Below are 20,209 nucleotides of genomic sequence, written 5' to 3'. Positions count from 1 at the left end.
TGGGACTTCCTCTCTCTCTCTCTCTCTCTCTCTCTCTCTCTCTCTCTCTCTCTCTCTCTCTCTCCAGTGCATCTCTTCCTGCTCTCTGGCACCAGTTTATACCATAATCCAGGCAGGATTAAACCCCTCCTCCTTCCATCCCTCCTGCTCTCTCTCTCACACACACGCACACACACACACACAGACACACACTCTAACATAAACACTCTATCTCTCTCTGACTCTCTCTTGCCCTCCTTATCTTTTCTCTATCGCTCTTTGACCTACAGTCTTTCTAGTCCTGCTCTTCTTTCCAGTGGTGTTTCTCTCCCAATTCTGTCTTCCACTTTTCCTCCTGTTTCTCGCACATCTATGATTTCCTTCTTAATCTTTCTCGTGGTGTCTGTTTTAACCGAGAAACTGAACAAATGGAAGACAAGGTGGTGATGGTCGGTTTTAACTGAAGTCACGGTGAAGATGAGAGGAGAGCGGAGGAGAGGAAAAGAAGCTAGAGGAAGAGAAAAGTAGAACCTGGAGCGAATGGGAAAGAAACATGGAGTGAAAGAGAAGAAACTCGAAAGAGTTGGGGTGGATGGTTGCAGTTTCATTCGAAGGAAGTCGTGATTTGGGGAGGGAGTCACAACTTGGCTGACACAAATATAAACACACTGAGACACCTAGTGGACTCTTATTGCCTCACACGCATGGACACACACACACACACACACACACACACTAACTCATGTGGCCACCGGACTTCTCACAGGCTCTTGCATATGTCCTCTTCATCCCATTCCTGAGCTCAAACCAACTCAAACCAAATTTTACAGCTGCCTGTACATTCAGTGATTCGAAACTAAAATATTCAGACCAGAACTCATACAGTTGATATGAGCATTTAAAGGTGTTTAAATGCCGAGTGATTAGGAGTTTAGAAGATAGAGTTTAGTCAGTGTCTGTATTTCACGCAATAAGCGCACAGCATGAACTTTTCCTAATTCATACTTTTCTTTTATGGTGAGATAAAAGCTCCAACCAAATGAATGTAATGTAATACAATTATCAGCCATGCTAACATTTTTTAGAGAAATGTGACGCTGAAAGGACAGCCAGCGCTCAAATGTCTGCTGTCTGCTGCTGGGACCACTGAGCTACATTTAACTAAGCACCAGTGACACAAAGTCAGACATACGTACAAAACACACACACACAGAAACACACCTAACCACGCAGTGTAAAGCTAACTTGCTTATGACATCACATATTATAAACATGTACGCTCACACAGTAAAACATCTGCTCGTGCTGTTTGTGGAAATTGAAACACACACACGAAGCAGTAATACTGCAGTAAGGCGTGTGTGCACATTTATGTACATCCATGCACACACACCAGCAGTGTGTAACAGCTGTGGGCTCCTCCTCCTCCACTGACCCAGATCACTGATGGTGAGGATGAACTCTGAGCCCCACTTACACACACACACATACACACACACAACATGGATGAGCTCTTTGTCATCAGCAAAAGCAGTTTCATGTCAAATCTACTCTGAATGCAGAACTTCCACAGTCAGTAAGTTAACAATCAAAAGCCCCCCAGCCTTAAAACTGAAACACTCTGTTGAGATTAATCAGAGTAAACGCTTTTATCCTTTGCTGACTTTCCGTACTAAATCTGTATCCATCACAAATGGATGTATTTTGCAGCAGAAGGCTTTCAAACCACCTGCAGGTGTGAATGTGACAGTGCTGTAATGTGCTGTTTGTGTGAGCGCCACCATGGACAGATCATTTACACACCGCGGGTTCCCCTGATCTCCTGTCTAATGCATGCCAGGGTTGGATTATGAGTGTGGTGGAAACGAAGAATTTAAAATCAGCACAGTTACAAAAAACAAAACAAACAACCCCTCCCCCAAAAGATAAAGATAATACAATAAACTTATATATTTTTGCAGTTTTGTTAGGAAATTGAATTGTCATTCTTGCCTGGTCTGATTGTCGATAATCTTGGTAAAAACTTTGATAGTCCAGTGAAAGATTTTTTTTTCATGATTCAGTGGTGCATCTTCCCTGCTAAAACATACAGTTTAACAAAATGGGTTTTGCAGAGATCCTCTCGAAAACAGGCAAACCTGTTGTAGGAATTTCCTGTTGTGGGAATGTGCAAACTATCATCAAAACCAAAACGAGAATGTGGAGTGAAAGAATCATTTTTAACTCTTCTGTTTAGCTTTTATTTAACTATAAACAAAAGACACTTTAAATTGATGTCATTTCCCAATTAAATATTTTTAAGGTGCAATACTTGTTGTTGTTTTGTTTTTATGTCAGCTTTATTTGTCCATTCAGCAAAGCCTCGATCTTATCACATAAACACATTTATAAACACACTGAACTACAAAGATCCTAAAACTGCACTGAACTCCAGAGTAGAATAAACACGTCACATCACTTACCTGTCCCCCTGCAGAGCTAAATTATGGTTCCAACTTGTCTTGTCTGAGTGTAGGAGACTGAAAAAAATGTCCGTGTGTGTGGGGAAGGATTAGAAGCCTTAAAAAAGACAAAATACCATAAAAAGCAAAAACAGTCAGAAAAACATTGAATTCATCAGGTCTTGGATTGGGAAGTGAGACCAGGTGATGCAGACGAAGTCCTCCATCTGAGAGGCAACAAAACTGGTTCAGACTCCTCGTGCAAACTGAAGACCCTGCCTCTCTGGGTATGGACAAACACACACACACACACACATACACACACATACACCAGAAATCATTGATTAGTCTAAGCCAGGGCTAATAGTCAGCCCTTACATTTAGCTCCATCAGCTAAACCAGCGGTCTGGAACCTCCTAGTCTCAGAGGAAAGAAGATGTGTGTGTGTGTGCGTGTGTGTGTGTGTGTATGATTCATGAACAAGCAAGAAGTTTGGAAGTCCAATGACATTATATGCAACGCATCTAACAACATGTTTTTTTCCAGCTTTTTTGTGTATGCCAACTGAAGCTGTTTCTGGTTTTAGGAATAAAGTAAATCCATTAATTAATTACCATTCACGACACCACAGTGCTGGTCAGGGGTGGAAACAGGAAGGAAGTGAAGAGGGAGAGGAAGCTAAGTTCCAACAGAAGTGAGCAGCAGACTGATTGGACTTTGATCCCTTCACCCTACTTTTCCCACTTGTGTTTGGCTTCCTGGCTGTTATTGGGCAGCCATTAATGTTCCTCTTAAGATAACAACAAGGCTAATTAGTGCTAATGGACTGATGTAACACAACCAGCGAGAACGCCATAAATTTCCTAAGAAAACGCTAATCAGAAGGGATTTCAGAATTACCGTTACTGAATTACTGTTGATTTAAAGAAACATATTGCATATATGCATGGGGACACAGTGATTGACATGTCATTATCACTTTGTCCAGAGAGTCTGTGCTCGCCACTGGGGAGAGCAGCCGACGACTTCTTTATCTCAAGGCCCGTTTTCTTTGACTCAGTCAATAAGGCCGTCAGTGAATCAGCACTTTATTTTGTGTGATTTGTCGTCAGTTCGTTTTCTCAGAGCCATTAAGTGCATTTGTTGCACGGGAGCTGAAACACAAAAGCTGCATTGTGCGATTCACCATCGCTGATGCTGTCAAAGTAACTAAAGTAAACCAAAAAACCTAACCAACCTAACGAGTAAATATTTTATCGTGCAAGCATATTTTATATTTCTTTCTTGTTTGAACGTCTGAAGGAGAACACTGCAGTTTACAGTAGACTGTCAGAGGAAAGCAAGCAAAGGTAGACAACATAAACAGGATATGCACATATTCCTTGAGCACAATTCATTTCTATGGTGTGATTGTTTATGTGCAATCAGCGATCAGTTTGGATATTTTCATAGACAAAGTGTCAGTCTCAGAGATTAAATGGGAATGAATGAGTAATTCAACAGCCCTAACAAACACACTGACAATATGGACACCAATTATCTTCCGTTTACTTATTCCCAATTTTTCTCACTTCTTCACCAGCAGCAGCAACCTGAACACAGCTGCTGCTTCATCTGCTGATGGAATCCTGATGGATCTGGACAGAAGATGTTGCCTAAACATAAATGCAAATGGATGGCCCACCCTCTCCTCTTCACAGGAGGTGGCCTGTCAAATTATCACCACTGCGTCAGCAACCCTGTGTTATCGGCTTGCGCTGTGTGCTCAGCTAAGCGTGACGGAGACACAGGGTTTCACATTGGAAGAAAAATGTTTTATCAAGTCTGTTCGAGTTAATTGGGCAAGGTCCCTCAATAGTGCTGATTAATCGCTGTAGACATTATGTCACAATATTGATTGTGGCAACGATATGACATTAAAGCAATAACGAGTGTACCTTTACTGTGATTAGTGTTGTTTGAGGCTGGATCAGTCTTGAACAGTAACAATAATAACCACCATAACACACAGCCAGGCATGTGACATGACAAAAGAAGACAGTAAGAGACAACAGAGGTGGTTTGAGAACTTTTATTATCCAATTAAAATATATTCCAGTTCTGAGAGCAAAACATTCCTGACAAAAAGAAATAAAACTTATGTAAAAATGTTTGCATTAACATTCCAATGTCTCATATTATTTCAAATAACAATGTTTTAAAAAAAGATCACGGATGACATCGGAATCTGAGCATTAACTGTAGATATGTAATGTATGCATCACACTACCATCCTCACTTTTAGCTGTAATGTAACATGCTGGTTATTTGTGCTAACAATACACTTTGCTTTTTGAGTACAAAAATAGGGAGAAAACAATTGTTTATGTATTTTCTTTGTGTTGTTGCTGTTGTTTTAATGTACTCTCTGGTAGCTACTGTATAGCCTGCCTATACATGAGTTTAGCACCGGGAGCTAAACACAACCTTAAACATTTTTATTGACTGCAGCTTCTGCTGTACTGACGTCAAGTGGAAAACTTGGTTTGTCTGGTTGATTTTTACACAATTAATACAGCATAACAGTATTTTGGAAATGTGTTTTTTATAATATTTCCTGCCATACCTGCTTTGAACAGGTCTGTGAACTCCAAATAATAATTATTGGATATATTTACATACCTTCTTTGCTGCTTTTTCTTGCCTTCAGTATCAATAGTAAATCATTTGATCAATAGTGATTATTCCCTTTGTTATTTCCGTGGAGAATTTCTGCGAGTTGTTTTGCTTGGCAGAGAGAATCTTCAGAACTGAGGCATGAATGCAGAATTACTACATGTTAAGTAGTAATGGCCCTGATGGGGGGAGAAAAAGTGAAAATCCTTTTGTACAACCGAAATATGAATCCAAACTGGATTATCTAACCTTTAAAACAGTGTAGTCACTCGACTGACAATCTGCCGCTAAGTGAAACCACAGATAAGACCTTCGAACTAGCTCTTTGTGAGGTAGCGCAAGTTAATATTCTCCTGTACTTTCCTTGGATACTTCATGTTAAATGGATACCATGTCATTTTGAATTACTGGTTGTGATAATGATAGTCAATAAAGGAGAAATAAAACTAATAAAGCACTAGTAAAGTTATAAAGTGCTGTGAAGAGTTTCTCTTCTATACACCTGAATGTGTCTTGCTGCAAGCTAACTTATCCAAATATTTCACTCACAATAAGTCAACAAGGCCAGGGATGACATGTAGTTACTTTAACTAAAATGCCAATGTGCTGTTAAAAGAGAAAAGCATCAAAATGACAAAGTACCATTTTAATAATAACTTTAAAAGAATCTGGAAAGTAAAATATATTTAAAATCCCTTTAGAAAGCAGCTGTGTAAGAACTTAATTTTAAAAAAAAAAAGTAAATTCAAATCCAACAAATTGCGATAACATTTAAAAGTTCTTACTTTTCCAAATGTACAGACAACAAAAACATGTTTAACATGTTTTACGACTTCAATTTAGAAGGTGGTTTCAAGTCAGTTGGAGCATGTAATTCAGCGTCAGCTCGTTGACCAGGAAGACTTGTTTTTTAAAGCCAAAAAAGGCTGCTGGTGTTGACGTCTGAGTCAGAGTAAGAACTACAGATTATAACCAAAAACAGAAGAAAACATTTCTGCTACTCTTGAAGAAAAGAAATAGTGCAAGTAACACTAAATCCAAACACAAACGCAAGGCTGCAGCTTGATATGTCTTCTCTGAGAGAGATCGAGAGTATATGCTTCACTTTCTGATTTACTACAGGTGGGGTCAAGACTGTAGCGTTAAGCCACATTTTTCCTCAATCTGAGAAAATGTTTTTCCCCCTGGGGAGTCACAGGATGAAACTTTGTATTTTTCTGATATGGAAACAAACACTTCTAATAATAAAAATAATTTCTAAAAATTATAGTAATAAAATCTGTTGCAACCGGAGATACTTGTTTTGTCATGAAGAGAGTCAGGTTGACTGGCTATACAGTTCATAGGTGATACAATGAGAGAGTGTGTGTGCCTGTGTGTGTGTGTGTGTGTGTGTGCGTGAGAGAGAGAGAGAGAGAGAGAGAGAGAGAGAGAGAGAGAGAGACTGGAATGAAGGTCCAAAGCAGGAAGTGGTACATCCATACGAATGATCCTCTCTACTCTGGACAGGATGTACACACAGACAGAGGGGGGTGAGGAGACATCAGAACTTGCTGCTGGAGTTGTTAGCAAAGCGGCTGACGTAGGCCTTGTAGATTGTGTCCAGGAATGAGCTGTCAGTCTGAAACACACAAGCAGCAATCATCATACTCTGTGTGTGTGTGTGCATGGATGCCCAACAACTGAAATGTTAGAATAAAACAAACATATGTCACAACAATGTGTCAGTGTCAGCAATATTAGTTTCACCTGGATCAGATTCAGAAGTGTGGACTGAAGCTGGCTTCTGGACAGAATTCTGATCTCCTCCTGTTGTGGTGGTCTGGACAGAGCTGAGGGGACAGGGCAGCTCTCCTGGGCTGCCACCGTCAACCCACCACTAGACTTTGCGTGAGTGAACACACTGGGAGAGAGGAGCAGGTTGGCAGCCACGGAGGCTGGTATCCGCTGGGGGGATATGGCCTGGACACACAGGGACAGTTATTTCTTAAACATGGGTCCCAGCGAAAAACACAAATGGTACACAAGTCGACTGCGAACACAGTTCACAGTGCTTACCTGAAATGGCAGCGGAGCATTCTGGCCTGCAGTGGCTGTGGTCAGGTTTGGGGCTGAGCCTGAACCTTGACCCTGAGTGGCCCCCAGAAATCGAGGGGCTAGTCCTGGACTTGGTCGAGGGGGATCCTGGGAAGCCAGGCTTTGCTCCTGCTGGACCAGTTGGAGCTTTTGCAGGAGCTCATGAGGTGACACCACACCGGGCATCTGGGAAGACTGACCTGACCAGACAAAATGATGGATCCAGTGACTGGAATTATTTTAACAGCCCACATAGTAAAAACTTCAGAGTTCAAATACAGAAATGTAGATAGATATATTTAAAAGCCTGTGAAAATATTACATGAATATAACAGTCAATAGATTCAATGAGACACAAACCATTGGCAAAAACTTGGATTTACTTCAACTTTGACCAAAATTACTGTCAAAGGAGGCTGGAATGCGTCTCACCAAACAGCGACAATTAATAACTTCAGGGAAAGTGATATCATACTTTGTGAAGGTTGAAGGACTTGGCTGTTGGTCACCTGAGAAGGCAGCAAACCTGGTAAAAGAGGGAACATAGAATTAAAAATTATGGAGTTGTTACTCTTTAATTTTTACACATTATGTGATTATTATTTATACACTTCTTAAATAGTACATTTGTCAGAGAAGTAAACTTATTCAGTACATGGTCAAACTACTTATTCATGGCATTTTGATAACATGTAACAGGTCCCACCTGTTCCCTGTACAGTTGAAGCTGGCTGGCAGTTGTGCTGTGCCTCTGGTTGAGGTTTAGGTAGGTTGAAAAACAGGTGCTGGCTTTGTTGCCCTTGAACATGGGAACATGACACAGAATCCACCATAACAGGTTGCGAAGAGAGATGAGGGGGGTTGGAGTAACACAGTGGAGCAGCAGAGGTGAGGGAGGTGGAGGAAGGAGGAAGTGGCTGGGTCTGGAAAAGTCTCTGGATTGGGTCTGGTTGAAGCTGCTGCTGATGTTGTTGTTGATGATGATGATGATGATGATGGTGCTGCTGAGGGTGATGGAGCAGATGGTGATGGTGGTGATGCTCCAGCGGCACCCCGTTGTCACACAGCCTGTTCTCAGGGGACTCGGACACGGTCTGAAGCACCCCTACAAGCCCCCCGACTGCTCTCTGTCCTTGCATGAGCTTCTGGATGGCTGGGCAGTGCTGAGGCTGGTCCTGCTGCTGATGGGCAGCAGCGGGATTCGGCAGAAAGCCCGCAAAAACATTTCCACCATCCTCTCCCGCTGTTCGTCCTCCAGTCCCGACTCCTCTGTCTGAACACCCAGCCACGGCGATATTCCCCTCTTTGGAGGTCGCACTTCTGCTAGACTTCACCGCATCCTCATAAGTCAGCGTGCGGGCTACGGGTGGGCGGGTGACTTTCCCCGGTGATGTCCCTGCCAAAGGGGCTGCCAAGGGAGAGACTGGGTCAGGTTTTGACGAGTGGTGGCGCTGGTGCTGAGAGCCAAAAAGAGAGGCCAGAGAGAGAGACTTGGGTTCACCACCTTCACTGTCCTGGATGAGACAAAGAGAGAAAAGGGTAAGAGAGGGAGGCAGGGGAGTAAGCGTGAGAGGACAGCAGCATGATGTACTTATTTCTGAAGTATTTCTAACAAATCAGACTGCAAAGGTGTTTAAATGGCAGTAAGATAAAATGGATTGAGTTTGTAATGGCAACACTTCCTCTTACTGGTTGTAAATACTTGATGATTTAAACTTTTTCCTTTGGTCTCTTGTGGGCCAAACACAAATTTGATCACTAAGAGGCCTGCAGTGGAACAGGAAGTGGGTGTGGGTGTTTTACCTGAGTGTTGGGTTTAACAGGTATCGGTTTGATCAGGTTTGGATTCCCACAAAGAACACTGCTGCCACCAATCTCCTTTGGCTCGGATGTGGATTGCCCCTGCCAGATGACACGTGGAAAGACATAAAATGAGATAATGTGAAGCAAGGAGAAAGACAGAAACTAAATACTAATCCAAACCCCTTCTGTTGATGTTTCCCTACCTTGTCATATTCTGTGCGCGCTTTGGTCAACATCTGGATGATGTCTACTGACTTCGCTTCATTTCCGCCTCCTCCCGGGGACAACCATCCACCTTGACACGGAGCCATGGCCTTTTCCTGCTGGTTCAGACTACAAATACACCCACACATACAGGTTCACGAGGGAACACAGAGGTCTACACAGGACAAATAGGTGTACTGCTGTCAGGATTAGACTACTTTATCTTTCCCTAATATATGCAACTACATTTGTCATTTGTAGGCTATTTGTTGGCTCTAAGCCCCAGATTTATAAACACATGTGGTCTCTACCATTTGTACACTAAAATATGAAAGAAACTTTCTCAGCCACAAAGGCTGATGTTTTCTTTAAGTTCTATATACATAAAGTTTGTGGTTATATAAGCACTCACAACTTCATCCTCTGGGCAATGCGTTGACAGTCCTCCTTATCGTAGAACCAAATCCCATGGATAACCACTGTGGGGTGGAGGAAGAGAGGGAGAAAGAAAAGAAAGAAAGAGGAGCAGAGAGAAAGAGAGAGAGGTGAACTTGTGAACACGCTTCAGAACAAACATGTAACAAATGTCCTGGTCTGGAGCAATGCCCCAGTCAATGCTAAAAAAATCAAGTTAGCTTGTAAAATAATGAAACTGCCTGTCGAGTTTTGAGATGCTCCAGCCAGTCCGGTCACCACCAGACAACAAAATGAGTTTTCTGACCTGCCATACCCTCACAATCAAATAAATGCACAGACATGCTGCCATACACATCTGCTGCTGTGACATCAGCACAGGCACGACAGACATGTAAACCGTTTATTATTAGCCTTGATGGTTCTAACCCCGGGGTTTAAACTGAGTCATATCCCCACGGGAGCACAAGCCAGCAGCGCCATTACGGGCCCCAGGAATCTCCTGAACTACGTAAACATGGTCAACGAGGGAGGGAAAAAGGCAACACTAACACCCATTTGTCAAGACTACTCTGCAGGAGTTTGCATTACATTACATGGTGACTCATTTTGCCATTTTCCTATAATCATATTGAAAGAGGTAGGGTTGCGACAATGCCAGGAAATAAAAACAATAATTGTTGAATGAATGAACGCTCAGATCCCACAGTCCTTGAACTTCTTTCATGTATCCACTCAAATGAGTCTCTAGGAGGCATTGTGTGTACATTATTCATACTAGTCCCAAGGTACCTGATTGGTGTCAAAAACCTGTTTTTTTCCTTCCAAAAGCCCTTATAATTGAATACAAAAGTCAAATTTCTGAAATGCTACATTTGGTCTAAACACAAGAAGCTGAGCAAAAACTAGACTGGAATAAAATTCAGGCAACAAATGGAAAAAATATGATTCAAATAACAAACTGTCTGATCAAATATTAGGCTGAAAGGAGCTCCAATCTGAGCTTTTCAGTTCAGACACATTTCTGTCAGTCCACATAAGCACTGACGTTTGATATACATGCAAGAGACAAGACAGAAAGACAGCAGGACATCAACTCACACCTCAACACACTTACTGTCTCAAGTGGATCTCAAGAACAGATAAGGCCAAACCCAAAAAGGGAGAGAGGCAGAGTGTTAAAGACATGAACAAGTATAAAGAAGGAAAAAGAAACACTTCTGAATGAAGTAGAGAAGCTAGACCTAAAGCCAGTGAGACACAGAGAACAGTGTGTGAGTGGGGTCTCTACTGTACGTGGTGGACAAAGTTACCACCATAGTCTTATCAAACACACACACACACACACACATTCCCACACAGACAGACATGTACAAAAAATACACAGTTGGCTACAAAATGAATTTAGACAAGCCACTGAGGTCAGTGTGGATGAGGGGAACAGACAGAGAGAGAGAGAGAGGCAGGGACCCACACAGAGTTCAGTTGAGCCTGGGAAAATCAGCCCTGTACCAAATAAGTAACTGCAGTGGGAGACTGCCTGGTGGAGTCAGGGCCACTTAGTGCTCACTGGGGATGAGACTGTTTGACAGAGACAGAGAGACACACAGTCAACGTCAAAGAACTGGAAAATTGAGGAAAAAATGAGTGAGACGGATATAAAATAGGAAGAAGTGAGGTGTGTTAGAGAAGAGATTATCAACAATTATCCAAGAAGGAAAGATCTAGTTCTACCAACTCCCTGGCTGTCAGGAAACAGCGGCTGAGCTTTGTCAGTGAATATAAAAATATTGAACTTGCGTGAACTGATGTGAAAACACACAGAACAGGACAAGAACCTGTGGTACTTTAAATATAAGACTCGTCACTCCCCCACAAAAGAGGAGAAGAGAAAAGGAGATGGAAACAGTTTGATAGGGGAGATTCTCACAGAACTTTTTAGCTGCCCTGACCAACCAAAAGTCGAAACCTTAACAAGACAGAAAAAAATCCTCAGAGAGAGAAAGGGGAAGAGAGACAGAGAGAGAGAGAGAGGGAGAGAGAAAGAGGGAGTGGGAGGAGGAGGACTACAACTAGTAGCACCAACAAAAAAGTAGCCGTGGCCACAAGGTCAAGCTTTCATGTCGAATGTTGGACAGAAAGAGAGCTATCTGGGTTGAATAAGTGAGGCAGAGATCCAAAGTCAGGCAACTGGACTGTAAACTCTGGACAGAAAACATCAACAAAAGGATGACCAAAGCGTGAGGCCACTGTTTGGAGGTGTCACTCTACTGAAGTTTGTAAGTGATCCAGGACTAAAGCTGTTCCTTCAAACACTGTGACTACAACAAACCAACCAAAGAGCGAGTGCCGGCGCACATGTGATGTAACTCCGTGACAGGACTCCGGTGGGACTGGGTGCATAGAAAGAAATTTTTAAGTTTAGTAGGACTTTTTGGGACTGTTTTAAGTTCGGGAAGCTACACTTGAATCCATCATTGCCTGTTGTAACTACTTGAGACTTCAGTAACTTTGCATTTACCAGGAGGTATAAATCCTTTCAGTGCACTGCTGGGACTACTCACAGATTTCCATTTATGTTTTGTTTAGCTTAAGTACAATAAGAAATGCAGACATATTTGAAGTGTTGTCCAAGATGGATTAGATGTGCTTTTGCTGTAGTATGTGATCATGCGATTCGTTGGGAGAGCTCAGTGCATCAGTTGCGATGAAAAGTGTTGCTATTCTTCTAGCCTATATTTAGTTTGCTGGAAGTTAGTCAGGGGTAGGTGCTCTTACAGTAACTCACACTTGGAATTACGATTCTCTGAGAAGAACCATCACTTCCTTTACTGGTAGGAATGGAATTCATGACGAAGGAGGAGTAAATATTGAGATTAATAGACACCAAAACTACAAGTGGTGTTACAACTATGCCTTCCACCTGAGGACTTGACTACAGGTTCAGTTCAATTGCTCTCCTGGCTTTGCCACTACTGCTGTGACGGCTGTATGTGCTGCGTACAGGGACATTTCCACAGTATTACCCAGTGCATCGTTCACTTCAGAAGAAGAAAAATCTTACTCTCTTAGTAACGCATCACCTTCATTGATCCATTTGCCAGATAAGAAATTTTTGGCGGTGCAATTTAAGGTATAATCTGAGAGACTTTAAATTCTGAGAGAGTGACTCAAAGAGGCACTTACTTGAAACGATTGAGAGACAAGAGGAGCCATGCTGAGAGGCCTGTTTCAGAGGAAACCTAAACATGAGAGACTGGAGGAGGAACCCGAGGTCAGATTTAAAGGCTCACTGGTGTCAGAGAAAGACCTGGGATATACATACATCCGACCTGGAGGTAAGACTGTATGCACCTGATATACAGATTATACAGTGCTAATGTTAGCCACATCCAGGATATGCATCATGCACGCTACAGCATATATACCAGTTAAACTCAGGTCCACAATGTAAAGCCAGATAATGCAGTAAATTAAGGCTGCAAATAAGAATTGTTTTCATTATTTATTAATCTGCTGATCACTTTCTCAAGTGACCGATTAATCAGTTGGTTGATAAAACGTCTGAAAGTAATCACTGTCACACTTTTCTAAAAGCCAAGGCAACGTGCAAATTGCTCCTTTACAGAACAAAACAAAAAGAAAAGCCAAAAACAACAATTATTCACAGCAGAGGAGCTGGAACTTGGTGATGTTTGATGTTTATGCTAAAAAATTAATCAAACCATTTACTGATTATCAAAATAGTTGCAATATAATTGATTATTAGATCATTAAACCTGGATTTTCAGCCCTGTGATGAATGAACAATTTAAATAAACATCTTTGGGTTATGCTTTGAAGTACCGTACTTACAAAAAGAGAAGAGAGAAATGAAACCAATCAAATCCAACCAAATTTTAAATCAAATAAGACATTTAAATGATTTGACACCACTCAAAGTAGGTACTGCGGCAAACCACAGCCAAAAATCAAGACACTAACACTGTCAAGGAGGCAGATAATGGAGTGGCCAAAACACTTCTTGGGATTGTAGGTGCTTATAGGAAGGAATGTAAAAAGCCTTCAATCTGTCCCTCTGCAATGGAACATTTACCAGAGGAATAATAACTCGCTCAGGCTAAAATTCTCTTGCCTGAATCTTGCCTGGTTTTCTGGTATATCTCCACAGTTTATTTTTAGCCTGGGGTGCCACTTTTGTGCCAACTGCCATTCCAGGAAGTAACAGCAGCACTGAGGGCTACATGTTTGTCTAACGATAAGATTCCACGACTCTTGCACACAGAGGTCACGACACTGCGGGACTGGCAGCATTACCGACAGCCAGGGGCCTAAATAGTCTTACAGATCAGATGTGAACCAGTGAAAAAAAACATCTGTTATGAGCTGAGATGCCTTCCTGTTTATACAGTGGGCTGTCGGGAAGAGATTCCTTCGCCACTCACACGGTAAACGCTCAGTGATTGTGGCTTTTCTCAAGATGTGCATGGGAGGCTTGACAATTTGATGTCTCTTAGATGCATCTGAGGTGCTGTTTCACCGGTTGTGTGTACATGTGGCTTGTTAGCTTCATCTGGTAATCTATCAGAATGCTAAGAATTTCATTTAGGGTCCAGCAATCCTTGTCAAACACAGCAGCTATGGTGATAAAAATCATTTTGATTACAACCATGTCGCATAGCTCCTTGTTTGGGTGTTTTATTATCCGTCATAAATTAGTGTAATCGACTGGAGCCGCTGACCATTAAGTCTGATATGTATCCCACTCAAGTCTTAAAATCACATACCCAACGCCCACTTTCCTCTTTCATCAGAGGACGAGGTCATTAACTGAGCTCCGATTATTGGTTTAATGTGGTTTTTTTTTTTCCACAAAATACTCAAGTTGCAACGCAATGAACTTGCAGTTCATTCCAAATCACTGACGCACATCAAGAGCCCAGTATTATCATAGATCATCCCTATAGTGTCCTGAGCGCAACCTTTAAACTTTACATAAAAAGTGTTAAGAGGTCTCAGAGAAAAGTTTATGTCGTACACATTATTTCAATGAGACTTCAGGATGTTTAATGATGGTCATGCTGTGTATGTATCAGCAAGACTAATGAAATACTACAGTATGGGGATCAAAGAAGGCGTGAGGAATCCACTGGTATCTAAAAACAAGGCTTTCCACCTGCCTCTCGCTGAGTCTGACTGACGGGGGGAGGGAGGGAGGTCTGTGTGTCAGCGACTCCTGAACGAGTGTGTGTTTATATTATCAGTGACTGTTGGGTTGTATCTAATCTCGACTGGCTGGTTTTGTAGTGCTGTCAGGCTCTTCTCTCACAGGCACACTCTGCAACGTGTGTGTGTTTCTAAGCCAGATGTGGGTCTCAGAGGGAGACAGGCTGATAGAACTGAAGTCACCACAATACCTCTGCTCCTTATATGGAACTATACTGTGTCAACTGAACAGCATGCTGCTTTACACTTTGGTCACGCTCTCAAATCGTTCATCTTACATCTTACTTCCCCTCCCTGTGGCTATCAATACACCTGTGATCACCAGCTCTTCGAAGTCACAAAGATAGGGTCTCAAGTGTATTCTGAAGTGAGTTATACAGAATCCAATGTGCAAAGCTTACATGCATATAAGCAATCCAAACAGACTGTTACAAAATGTGATTAAGTTGACCAAAAAATAACAAGAGAAGAAGCACAATTCCAGCATTTGTTTTTGCCTGTCTTAATATTGTCCCCAGTCCTGCTCACTGTCTACCTCAGTGTACACGGTACACTATAAACCCAAGGCTCTCTATTATATATTTGTCTTTTCATCCATCTCGCTGTCTCTATCTTTTAGTAAGTTTGTCTCACTGTGTCTGGTTGCTTGTACCTCTTCAAATTATTTAGTCTATGTGGCTAGTCCTGGTGTTTAGTCATCTGCTTATGTCTCTGCACAGTCCTACCAGTGTTAGACAGACTGTCATTCGGTATGTTACCAAACCCTGTATAACTAAGGTCTTTCACATATTTAAAATAGTTGCCATTCCAAACATCCCTATGCTAATTTCTTGACTTTTTCAAAAGTTTGTTTGATATTCAACACACTGTGAGCTCTTTGTTTGGGCAACAAAAATGTCAGATGAAACATATCACTGTGGTAATGATAATTACAATTTTCTGCAATGACTACATTAATGTCAGTGGGAATGAAATTATACTAAATTTGCCTGTGGTTATAGTGAACTCAACACAAACACAAAACGTGTCAGACCAAAAACTGAAGGAAACAATAATTAACAGGTAGACATAAGAAGTGTATCAGTGTGTATCTGTGTGTCTTTCCCCTTACGTCGTGCATTGCGGTAAAGCAGAAAGGGGTGCTTGAGCTGCAGGTCCAGGTCTTTGGTGATTGGCTCTGTCAAGTTCTCCATACTGAGTCTGTTCATTATGGTGAAACCATGCCTGGGAGATGCCAGTCTGAAGCACACAGAGGACACAGCATAGAAATGCATGCAAATACTTCAATAATAATAATTTAATCACATTAACCACCAAAAAGGAAATTCTGGAAAAAAAGGTATTTATTGTTAACATTTAAATAAGACTGCAGTTTCAATATGAGCTTTAAAGGCAACAAATAACCTAAAAAATGTTTGGCATAGAAATCCTTAGACTCCAAGATATCAGGATCAACTTCACTTACCTTGTGTAGATAAAAAGGGTGCCTTCCACCTGGGTCTTCTCCTAAAACATGCAAATATAAAAAAGCACATCGATATAACTGACATAACTGGTCAGCCAGCAATTGCGTGTGTTATTCTGTCAGCAAAGCCAAACGATTTCAAGTAAAAAAAATCCTCCATAAAACGTTTATTTATGAAAACAAGCAGTTGATTTTAAGTCACATTAGACTGTCGTCTGAAGAACAGGGTGACAAGAAAACGAAAATAACTTTACGTGTTTGTTGATAAGTGTCAATATTTCTCTTTAAGTATCATCTCATAGTGCAGTAGTCCAGTGATTGAGATAATAGTGAATTAAACATTTTCGTTTTTGCAGGAAACAAACATTTAAATCCTCCACAACTGTGGTTAAAAGTACTATAACTTTATTTGAGAGTAAATCTGTGTCAGCGACAAAGCGCGCCTATTACGAAGGATGACGAAGCTAAGCTAAGTTAGCACACAGTATCTAAAACCAAAGTTCAGGCTTACCCACTCATTTGTCCTGTTGTTGTAAGTATACAGAGCGACTTGGCTAGCCACATCCACAATATTATTGATGTACGGATCCTGTCGCTGCAGAGCTGCCAGACTTATGTCCAGTCCTTTAGCGGGGACGCAGCTGCTGCTACCTGCAGAAGTCGCTGTCATTGTTCCCTATGGAGAAGTTAGCCCGCTTACCTAGCTTCAGCGGCTAACGAGTCACAGGAAGATGAGATAAAAACCAAACTAGCAACAACAAGGTTAAGACAACTAAGTCGGTATTTGCACAGCGGCTTGTATGGCAAATTAGGATGTGTAAATTCAAATAAGTCAAACGTTATCGAGTTCTAACTGCCATGAGTGTGTTTGTCAACGGCCATGTTTAGCCAGAGAGAGTGTAAACAACCAGACGTGAGTAGTTGCGCAGCAGACCTGACGATAGCAGCCTTATCAATCAAGTGCGGGAAAATCGATTGCTAATCACTGCTGTCAAGTGAGTTTTCACTATTATTTTTTTAAACAGTTAATGACAGTATCAGCAGAAACACGACGGTTTATCAGGCTGAAGTGTGCAGATGTCCAGTTTAACGTTACACTTTATTTTAAATCATTTCTTACATAAGGTAAGTTAAATTCATTGCTACTTGGTTAGTATGGAATACATTTTTTATTACTTATTTTTTTTATTTCCGTCTTTACAGATGTCTGTAAAAATTAATCTAGGTATGTTTTTGTAGTGGTAAGTACCTTTTGGGAAAACTGCGTGTGTGACACATTTTGTTGGTTCCCTCATTATTATAAGGAAACAACGTTATCCTGTTTGATTCTGTTTTAACATATGTCCCTTTCACTTCTCCCTATAAAAGTAAACATCTGATGATTCTTTCATCCGCGTCTTTCTTCTCTGTATATGGCTGACCGTTGGACAACATATTAAACGCTCTGCTTACTGATGTTTCCTCAAGTCAAGGTTACATTTCCCATAAAATGCACCAGGGGGCGTCAAAGAGACGGCTAAAACGCAAACACCCCTGCTTTAGTCACTTACCGCCTGGACTGAAGCTGATCTGAAAGCCCAAGTTAGAATGTGAGTGTATGTTTGTAAGTATCCCCCAAGTGTCCTATTTGGAAGAGAGAACCCATGAAAGAGTAGTTGCACCATGTTACACAAACTCCCAACAGAAACACATACAAATTTGTTTCTGTGTTTTGGACTTTCGGCACAGTTCAGGATATATTTCTGTGGAAGCTCTCCTGTCCTCCTGCATATCTAAAAATAAACAGCATGTTTGGATTTGTACTGAGTCACTGCAGATGATTTTCCAGCTATTTGTAAATGGATTATGATGGAATGGACACAAATGAAACACACCATCTTCTTCTGAAAAATGTTTAGCACCTTGTTCTTGTGGCCAATTATGGTGTGATTTTTTTATCATAAAGGAGTGTAGTCCAAAATTTACAATGGTGCTGTTATCAAATTTTTGTCTAGCCTACATTTCCCTCATGTTCATTTGTTTAAATCTGTTATTTTTCTGCACATATTTTACTTCTACCTTCAACAGTGTTGCTGTCCCTGTATGTTTATACTGTTTTGGAAAGAAACATTCGTCTTCAGATGCAGTATTTTAAAAAATGCACCTGCTCCAGGGTTCAGAAAGGCAGCATATCCTTCCTGAAATTAATACTGAAGGGCAGAACAGCAACGGCTGCAGGAACAGGACTTTCAGGACTGTAAGTTCTAGAAATCCACATGAGCCATACCCACATCACACAATATCAGCTGGATCATTTGACAGTGAATCTACATATTCAGTTCACCACCTCTTGCTCTGTTGTAAAGATACTTGAAGGGACGTATCTACCACTTCAACCGAACACACATAATCCTCTTCATCCTGTGTGCATTTGACACTCGAGTACTTCTTTGTAATCAGATAGACTTACTTCCACTGATAAAGACATCATACATGGATTTCTCTTCTATCACTAAATTACCACTATTCAGCATAATATATGGCATATGCACGCCCCGTAGCCTCTGTAGTGTTCTGTTGTAGTTGTTTCAGTGATTAGATTTATACTGTCACAGAGCTACAACAGCTGGTGCGCATCCATCAACATCCACGTCAGAGTGTCCTTGAGAAACACAATGACCATCCAACTGCTCATTCAGTTTAAGCAGCACTGCATGAAAATATCTGCTTTAAACAATTCAAACAACTCTGAGTGAAGCTCTTCCAGGTCGGACTATGACACGTCGGCCTCCCCATTAACATGGAAATAGCTGCTTTGTGATTCAGTATGGGCTTGTTTGCCTCTTGGCAGGTATGTCTAGTACTTTGTCAAATTGTTAGTGTACTGTATGTGCATGTATGTCGTCAGGTGGCATCTATCTGTTTGTCAATGATGAGGCTAATAAGTTCTCCATCAGCGGGTCAAATCTGTCAATAACCATTCAGTCAAGACTGAGTGCTTGACTCTGATTGGTGGGGGATAGGTCAAGAGATGCTGATGATTAGCTCACAGGCAGGAGGGATCATAGCCAGCAGGCAGCTTGTGGTTGAAGTTTAACAAGAGCTCATATGCACTGTTCTGGGACGGACATTGTTATTTGCGTTTCCATACTTGAAAAAAATGTCCATCTTACCCAAGGGTTTGGAACAAGTAGAGTAAGTGTTTTTGTACTGCAATGGAAAATAAAAGAAACAAAGGAGATTTTACAAAGCTTAAATAAATGTTTTTAAGGAAAGTACTATACTGAAAGTACTACTGTATCAAGCAGGGGACTGTATAATCATTGGGAAACAAATCTGTAACTCACATAAGAAATATACTGCCTGTTAAAGTCACACATAAGGATGGACGTGGGTCCAAAGTAAAAGGGACACAGTGAATGGGTAATGGATAGATGGCCTACCTGGAGAATTCAACATAGGTCCAGGTGGAGACATTATATTCCGCATCATGGTCCTCATTTGAAGCTGAATTTAAGAGTCAGAGTTATTGAAGTTTGGCTGAAATCTCTTTTTCACAATAACCTGCTCTTTATACTTTATCATATAGAAATATAGAAAGGCCTGGCAAATGGTGTCTTATTGAGGGTCAGCAGCCCCACTTTCACCCATTGGTTTTTTGTAGTCTTTTGTAGATTGAAACAGATCAAGGTGGACCTCTAAAGAGGCACTGCCATCACTAACCATCTGAAGAGGTAATTTTATATATCTCACCGTATGTATATTATATGAGCATTTATGGAACAGACAAATTTCTTCAATTGTGTGAAAACGTCCTCATTTTAGTCGTCATTTTACTACCTGAACTTGTCAAGGTAAAAAAAAAAAAAAAGACTCTTCAATTTTAGATTTTCTTTATTTGATATTTTGCATAACCAAATGACATGAACCATACATGAAAGTGCAAAATTAGATACATAAAACATTT

The 20,209-nt window shown here is 41.1% G+C and overlaps 1 protein-coding gene across 1 annotated transcript; it reads right to left on the bottom strand.

Moving 5' to 3' along the window:
* Window positions 1-4,475: 4,475 nt before the first annotated feature.
* dcp1b (decapping mRNA 1B) lies at window positions 4,476-17,224 on the bottom strand. The gene is made up of 11 exons (XM_046379143.1): window positions 16,775-17,224; window positions 16,264-16,304; window positions 15,910-16,037; window positions 9,571-9,637; window positions 9,158-9,287; window positions 8,955-9,053; window positions 7,858-8,665; window positions 7,627-7,677; window positions 7,134-7,351; window positions 6,825-7,037; window positions 4,476-6,696 (listed from the first exon to the last, which is right to left on the bottom strand). The coding sequence occupies exons 1-11, from the start codon at window positions 16,931-16,933 to the stop codon at window positions 6,619-6,621; spliced, it is 1,992 nt and encodes a 663-aa protein (XP_046235099.1). The 5' UTR covers window positions 16,934-17,224; the 3' UTR covers window positions 4,476-6,618.
* Between the last annotated feature and the right edge of the window lie 2,985 nt (window positions 17,225-20,209).

The sequence above is a fragment of the Scatophagus argus genome, chromosome 22 (assembly GCF_020382885.2).
Source record: "Scatophagus argus isolate fScaArg1 chromosome 22, fScaArg1.pri, whole genome shotgun sequence".
NCBI lineage: Eukaryota > Metazoa > Chordata > Actinopteri > Scatophagidae > Scatophagus > Scatophagus argus.
Note: the sequence above shows the minus strand (reverse complement) of the source record. Positions and strands in the feature narration are given on the sequence as shown.